Source organism: Dicentrarchus labrax, unplaced genomic scaffold (assembly GCF_905237075.1).
Source record: "Dicentrarchus labrax unplaced genomic scaffold, dlabrax2021, whole genome shotgun sequence".
Lineage (NCBI taxonomy): Eukaryota > Metazoa > Chordata > Actinopteri > Moronidae > Dicentrarchus > Dicentrarchus labrax.
This window is the reverse complement of record NW_026136707.1, coordinates 7,257,451-7,265,580: the sequence shown is the minus strand read 5'-3', so window position 1 is coordinate 7,265,580 and position 8,130 is coordinate 7,257,451. Positions and strand designations below refer to the sequence as shown.

The 8,130-nt window shown below is 41.5% G+C and overlaps 1 protein-coding gene across 6 annotated transcripts in view; it reads right to left on the bottom strand.

Annotated features, from left to right (window-relative positions):
- Positions 1-5,232: 5,232 nt before the first annotated feature.
- The window catches only part of map7d1a (MAP7 domain containing 1a), a 40,137-nt gene continuing 37,239 nt past the window's right edge, over positions 5,233-8,130 (bottom strand). For all 6 annotated transcript variants that reach the window (XM_051407136.1, XM_051407141.1, XM_051407140.1 and 3 more), the window contains one exon: positions 5,233-6,212. In XM_051407136.1, coding sequence (XP_051263096.1) covers positions 6,202-6,212 — 11 coding nt within the window. In that variant the 3' untranslated portion in view covers positions 5,233-6,201. The remainder of the gene's footprint in view (positions 6,213-8,130) is intronic.

Here is an 8,130-nt window from a genome sequence, read left to right as displayed (position 1 = left end):
ATGAGAATGAGAGAATGAGAACAAATAACCTCCTTCAGGGACCTTCATGAATCTTCTTCCCCAGAAGAGTTCATAAAGCTCATCTCAGAGGTGTTAACCTTCAGAGAAAAATAATTAATATTACCTAAAATTGAACCTAGAAGTGTTTAGCTCGGTACTGTATGTACTTACATTTTTGTTTCATGCACTTGTTCGTGTGTGTGTATGTGGGAAGCAATTTTTTTCCCCTTTACAGTTACAATAATCTGTTTTTGCTAAATAAGCAGTACCCGTTACTGAAAACACAACTGTGCAAGCACACTTTTAATCACACTTTTAATCACATTCAGTGCTTCTACAGAAAGCCATCACTATTTTTGTAACCATGTGAGAACAAACTTTGACAACAAACTAAGTAACTAATAGTCACATCCTGTTAACAGGACATCACAGAGAATGAAAAATGCATGGAAATAATTTGGTTATACTGTCTCATTAAGTAGTGTGTTCTTTGTGTATTTATGTGCATATGTATATGTACAGTGTGGCCTGTGTTGTGTGTATGTATGCATTAAGAATACAATTTTGAAAATAATATTTAAAAAATTGTGTTTTCTTTGTTGGAAAAAAGTAAAATCCAGGTGTTAGTTTTTGTTTCCCTCAATATCAGCAACTGTTCACCTGGTGTTTTATGGCAGTTTATGTAAATTTCTTCTAATTTTCAGTCTCTTTTTTTACCCTTTCATTACTTTCACACAATCTATATGGAGCTGGTCTTTCTCGTTGTGTGGTGTGAAACAGAAATGTGTCACTGTTTTTTTTAAAACTTTCCTTCCACTACCTGAATGCTTTCAGTCTGACAGCGTTGACAACTCAGGGCCACTGTCGCTGGGCGGATGGTAGTTTCAGCCCCCCTTTTTCGCTACTCTCTGCCCTCCAGGGTCCCAGTCGGCTGTTCTCATGTGTCATGCAAACACACACTCCGAGTATGTGCACATACACATAAATCCTGCATACAAACAGAATTGTGGGAATGCAAACACAAATCCACACACATTCTCTCTTTGTATGTTTTTCTCTCACACACAAGCACACAGATAGGCATCTGCATACAACCTATTAACCCCCCTGACAATAAATTCATGCAATCTTAAAATGGTAAGCCCTCCCTGCATTTTTTCCTACATGGAAAATAAAGAACAAGATTTTGTGCTTGCTTAACTAAATTGACTAAAATTTGCTATGGCTTGAGTCATTGTTTTCTAACAATATTTTATGTTCTTGTTATGAGGGTTATAATTTTTGTAGAGAAGAAAATGTGAGAAAACAGTCTAAATTCAAAGCTATTTAAAATTTGAGAAAATTCCCCAACATTAAATCAGACGGACAGAAATTCCCAATGGAAAAAAACAAGTCAGTGCGGCTTCATTTGATTACTCCTGTGGTTGAGATGTTCCACAGTGTCACAGCAACCAAGACACAACATATTAGTGGAGTGAAGATATACTTTTGAGAGACACTAGACACTACAGGTGGGTTCTACTTTACTGAGCCAATACTAACACAGACAGACACCAAGGAGGATCCCCTTTCTACTTTACACAGATTTGGCTTCTGTTTCTCCTCACGAGCCCCCGTTTTAGAGTTTTCCTTCCAAATGGAACAAAAAGAGAAGTGAGCGATCCAAAGGCCCTTACTGTAGCTGGCAGCGAGTGTGCAACAGGGATTAATTCTCAGTTATCCCATGAACTGAAAATAACCAAGCCTGCAAGCTGGCAAAATTGAAGCCGCTTGTCCTGTTTGCTGATTGGCGGTGATGCTGTAAAACTGTCAGCTCCGAGATGGAGAGACAACAGATCTTTGAAATTAAAACTGTATCGCTGTCTAAATGTGAAACCTCTGGGGTGTAATTTGTTATCCCGCTTTTTAGCAACTAGTAGCGGCGTGGCTCTAAGGACGGCGATGCCGGTCAGTTGGTCCACCAGTTTGGTCCAGACCAAAATATCCCTGTGACTAGTGTTTGGATAGCCCTGAAGATTTGTACAGACATTCATGGTCCCCAGAGGATGCGGCCCTCTGACGTCAGCACTTTGGTCAACTTTGGTTGTTTTAAAGTGCTTAACAAATAAAGTTGGATTGGATTGGATTGGTTGGTGATCCCGACAGTTCCTCTAGTGGCTCCATTATGTGCCACTAGACATTTTTGGTTTCATCGGAATGACTTTGGTGATCCCCCGATTGATGAATTGTAATAACTCTAGCGCCATCCTCACATCAACATTTCAATTTGTGTCAATGTTTTGACATACCCTTTAGCCACTGTTGTATTTTGTTTTTAGTGCCGATTAGCAAATGTTAGCATGCTAACATTCTTTCCATATCCATTACACAGTTTGATAACAGGAGGTAGGCCATTAGCCGAGAGCAGTACATCAATCTTGTTATTTGATGTGATCGTAAAGTATTGGTACTAGTCCAGATCCAACATTTGTTAGCAACACAGTAATTCAGGCCTTCATGTTGCTATCACCGTACACAAAGGAATCTCAATAACAATCAACTGCCAAACAGATGCACCCTGCAAAGTAAATGCCTTCTTGTCCAATAAATCTGTTCCCACTTTCTCTGAGCATGCTTTAATTCACATCTACCCAAAGCAACCATTGCATGTCCTCAGCTCACAATAATGTGAATGCAGAGTGTACCACTAAGGTCAGACTCTTTAAATACTTGAAGTTTGTTGGAACATCACTCAGAAAGGACCTCATCAAAGAGCGTCCATATCCGACCAGTTTGTGATAATGATCCAGCAGCTGCCTATTTAGACTCAGCTGCCGCCTGTCCCCGGCGACCACCCCGATGGGATGTGAGGCCTTGGGCTCTCTGTGCAACCTCTGAGGGCAGCCCCGTGGTATCAGGGCCCTGTAAGGGTCTGATGGGGGGGGTCACTCTTAAATCTTGCCATCTCCCGTCTGAATAGCTGAGAGGTTGCCCTGCTCTGACGGGATCAAGAGACAGGCTTGCTGTGAGTGCTGGCCATGCTGTGGCCTTTCATTAATGTACTGCCATCTGAGAGCAGCTGTGTGAAGAGAGCCTGTTGCTGAGCAGATAAAGACAGTTCAACGTGAGAGTGGGAGGGGGTGTGAGAATAAACACTGAACAAAGGTTGGGCTTTTGGCTTTGATGGTTGTGATGTATGAATAACTGTAGCAGTGGTGGTCTTATCTGAAGTGGGACTCTGTGTGTGACACACTGCTGACCCCCCTATCTTGTTTAAAATGGAGGCTGAGCAGGCACACTTGCCATTCTGAAACATTTACAACATTCCTCACTGTCCTCAAGTGCAGAGATTTACGTCTCAAACAACAGTCAGCCCGTGTCCAAAAGTAGCCTGGCTGCATACTCTGCACAGAGCAGCTTTAACACAAAGGTCTGACAACATGCCCGTTAACTCCTCACACATGACAGGATGTGGCTCTTTTATTTTTTTTATATGACCCATAACAAGAAGTTATTCATCTTTGCCCAGTGAGGAGAACAAAAATATAGTCATGGATAGTGACACCTCCAGCGCACCGATCAGCACACTTGAAGGCTGAAGAGATAATGTACCCATCAGTCAAAGTGACACTGCCATCCCAGGAGACAGGTTATTCAAGGACTATCCAAATCACAGACACTATCCTTAACAAACAGAAGTGGCTTTTGGATCACCCTTCCCATCCACGAGTTCTACTCTATTTTTTTCAGTCTTCATTTTGTGTGAATTTATTCAGAGACTTGGCACTACTCAGCCTGTAACTGTGCACTGCCTTGCTGACACCTCCCTAAAAATAGTGCCCACTAATCCTCAAGTCCCCACTGAGAAGTACTACACATTACCAGGGACTGACTAGATCGACTGCGCCCAAAGCTACCAGAAGATTGTAAATTTTGAATAAATCTCTGAAGCTTTATTATATAGACATTTAGATTTGCATGTGAGCAATTTCAATGTTGACACACTGCCAAATCAAACTTAAGAGCAGGAATGAATCCAGATCAGTGTTATATGCTCTTGATCACCCCCATGCTGCAGTGCGGCACCCTCTGGTGGGGTTGATGAATACAGCTTTTAACAGCAGACCCGTGGACAACTGCAGTAGCAACATGTTGAACCAGTGAGATCATGTTGTCCAAACGTACACTTAAGAGTTCGGCAGGAGTTTACATCTTTCTCAAGGAAGTTTGGAAAGCCAACTGGCTGTATATGAGGTGATGTCTTTGTAATTGTTCTGGAAAAGATTTCATAGCAGTGACACAGTCAAAAGACTAAGTTTGCCAGCATTTGGCTGACTGAGGAATAATTGGTGGGAATAATAGAATTGTATGAATAAAACTGCTTAGAATGAAAAGTGGCATTTTCCTCATGTTTGTAGCTTGAAAAATACAGTTCTCACTTACTTTTAAATCTCAGTCACAAGCATGCTGGGTCTCCTTAATGATGAATCTTAGCCATTTCCTTCTTTGGGTTTCTGTTTCATTTTGGTGAAAGCATTAATCCACAAGATAGTTTTTCTTTTTTTTTTTAAATAGAGTTCGGATGCATTGCTCAGAGCTTTCCACTGCATGGTGATCAAATCTTATGTATGTAAGCCCACTGGGAGGTAAGAAGGATATCTGTGCATCACAGGTTCAAGTTAACAAACTGTAGTCCATCCCTGCACTGGGCTCCACCACAGTTACATTTCACAAGTGACTACAAGTCATTTAAATCACGTAAGTTCTACATGGTAATCTCTGTGGCCTGTCTTAGCGTTTGATAGAGTGGGACATAAATCGTGTTTGTAATGTACTTCAGCTGCCTAGAAGGCTGAAAACAGAGTGCCAGGCCTCCCACTGGCCACCTGAATATAGCGTGAGGGGGGCAGCAGATAGAGTGGCATGTACCCCCTGCAGGGATTTTGTAAAAGGAGACCCAAACTGAAATGGACAGCTGAGCCAACTCACATGCCTTGTACATCAACTGCAAGGCCCTCTGGTACCGTCTCTGAATCTGTCTTCCTGTGGTTAGTGTGCGCTCCATCTTTCGCGAATTTCAGTGGGAATTGGTATTTCCCCTCCAAAGTCAAAATACTTTTCAGCCTCAGGAGTAAACAAGCGAAAATCAAGCCCAAATGATGATCAGTTTCTGTGCCTGTTTCTCTTTCCATAAATAATCCCAGAATTAATCAAATCTCAAGTCATTCACAACAAATAGATGAAGAGACCACAGACTGGACAGCATGTCTTTAATAAGACTTAAGATACTCCCACTGACCTTGTAACGCACATCAAAATAATAATAGCATTTACACGCACCAGCATTTCAAATACAGATGAGTTCATGGCATCTCAATGCAAATGAGAGAAAACTGAGTCATGCTCACACGTGAAATAAACAGCTTTAACTGTTAAATAGTGGAGGAAATCCCTAGTTTGTAGGGATCTGACCTTAGATGACTTCTATTTTCTTAATTGTCAAGGTTGCACACTCATTACATCCAGTTCTGCATACAATCATAGCTGAGACAGACAGTATGTTTACACACAGTAAGAAGCTGTTGCATGTGAGCTTACATTTCAAATCTCTTTCCAGATTTCTCAGTTTAACTTTACAAAAACTGTTACAGGTAGCTTTATACAGACCAGGATGTATAATACCTGGGGTTCACTTAGAAGGTCTACTCAGAGCAAAGTAGCATAAAATGACTCCCTTTCATACAACGTTAATCTACAGGCCCATCCCTCCTTTGTCTGTCACACAGTTAATTTACATTATTCACAAAAATGTACCCAGTCTTTTATATTTCTCTTTCAGTTAAATAACTAAAGAACAAAGAAAACAAACACTTCAGCTTATTGTAATAATTACTCAGCCGTACGGTAATGTACAAAGGATGATACTGTCGAGTATTAAGGTGCATGGAATCGGTGCCACAAAGATCTTAACAAATGTTAACACTGATGCATCTGTGTTGCACACAGTAACACCTTCCATCCCGTTTTGTCTTTTGCTTTTGTCCTGATGCTTGGTCGTCATCTTCTGTGGCCCATTTCATCTTCAGAGAGAAGCATGTTTGCTATTAGGGGCTTAGAAAAGGTTGTTGATTGGCACAGGTCACCGGGCTCCCCATGCGAGCCTTGGCAGGGCTGGGAAAGGTCTGTGGGCTAAGGCGACGAGCACTTCAACACTGGAACATGTCACAGGACCTCTGTGAGAGGGGCAGGGGAGCAAAAGGGTTAAGGGTTAAGGGTCAGCAGCCATTGAGGATTAATCAACACATGCGAACAGACAAAACAGGGTCACCCTCTTTAATGTGTAATAATAACATGGTCCGTAAACCTCTGACCCGGTGACAATACTTAAGATGTTGAACTTGTTGCAGAACCCATAAAACTTAACTGTGTTGTGTACACAAGGGGGGGGGAGGGGTGTAACGGAAAGGCCTCGACTCAAGTAGAAGACATTTTATAGTAAAATGCAGCCAACAAGTTGGTAATTGATGTTACACTGAACTACTTGACTGACAACGCCACATGAGAGGCGAAGGAGAGCCAGGCTCTCAACGAACTGGAAAGTTCAAATAAACCCTGGAAGTATGCCTCAAAATAAACTGACCTCCTATGATATTACACTGTAACATTCAATCAGTCTCGCATATCAATATTCCCAATTGTAGCTCTCATCATAAAAGGTCCTGCCAAGTCGAACACGTCTCAAGTATCCAGATTTACAAGAGTAAAAATGAGGAAAGAGAGTGTTTACTTTTTACATGACTACTGAGTTAAAGGCAAGAGGAGTGCGAAGATAAAAGAAGTATTCATTAAAATGTGATTTTGGGGAAATACGTCAGAGCGCTAGCAAAGGTAGTCGTCCTCTGTTTGCTTTACGTAGTATTTATGACCTCTGGCTTGTCTTCAGGCTATCGGGTGAAGGGTGGAAGGTGAAAGTAGGGTGCTGCTGACGTTGATGTGGGGAGAGGACGGAGTGTTTAATTGCTTTCGGGGTCCTGTTCCTAAACTCTGGCAGGAAAGTACTTGTGGATAGGGTCTCCTCATCGCCTTGGCCATTCTAGGAATTCCTCACTGGGTGTAGGCCCAAATCCGTGGGGCTGCTGAATAAAAGCTGTCATCGGTATAAAGATACCCCGCTTCTCTTCACCTTACACTATCTCTGCCATATCCCATCTCCACCCCTTTTATGAGTGTAAGCGTGGAGTCTCCATGCCACACCATCCTCTCCTCAGGGGGTACTCACTCCCACCACGTGATACAGGTTCGGGTTTGTGGTCGGTGCCAAGAACAACAGCACTAACTATGGTACTTTGTACTGCAGTCTTTATTGGGTAATGTGAACTTGGCCAAGTGTAAAACTAGATCAGTTTAAATAAGCACACAAGACCGTTGCAAATTAACTACGGCTCTGTCTGCTGCTACTTTTTATTAGAAACAGACGAGAAAACCAAAGCAATTGGAACATTGACGGTCCTGGCTTAACCATATCCTGGTCAAATGGTTGTTTGGCTACTAATATTTAGGATTCTGTCTGTAATTGGGTGTTATCTTTGAGTTTAATCTTTTCTTTTATCTTTGTTTTTGTGAATTTCCCCCTCAGGGGATTAATAAAGCGATGTCTTCCGTTTTCTCAAACCTTAGGCTAAACCCAAGATTTGGCCCTTTCTAAACTATACCAAACTATAAAAAGGATTTCTTTGAGACTGCTAAAAGCCCTTCATTCACAGCTTAGAAACTAATGTTCCTCAAGTACAGTGAAAATGCTGTTGCAAGACTTTTAACTAATAAGAAACAAGGGCATATTATACCTATATCAGGTAAAGGATAGTTCTGCATTGTATTTTCAAGTAAGTAAATCAGTTAATTTGGGTAGTAAGATAAGAAGATTGATACCAAAAGACTGGTTTCTGTCTGCTTCCAGTCTTTATGCTAAGCTAGGTTTATCACCTGATGGCTATAGCTTCATATTCATTGTCCAGATATGAGAGTGGAGTCTCCACATCCTTCCACCAACTCACATCATTAACCTTCTTAATTCTTATCCTTCCTTTCTACTCCTTTATATTTTTGTTGTTAATTGTTGTTCTTACTTTAGGTCTGAGGCTTTGTGTGCTG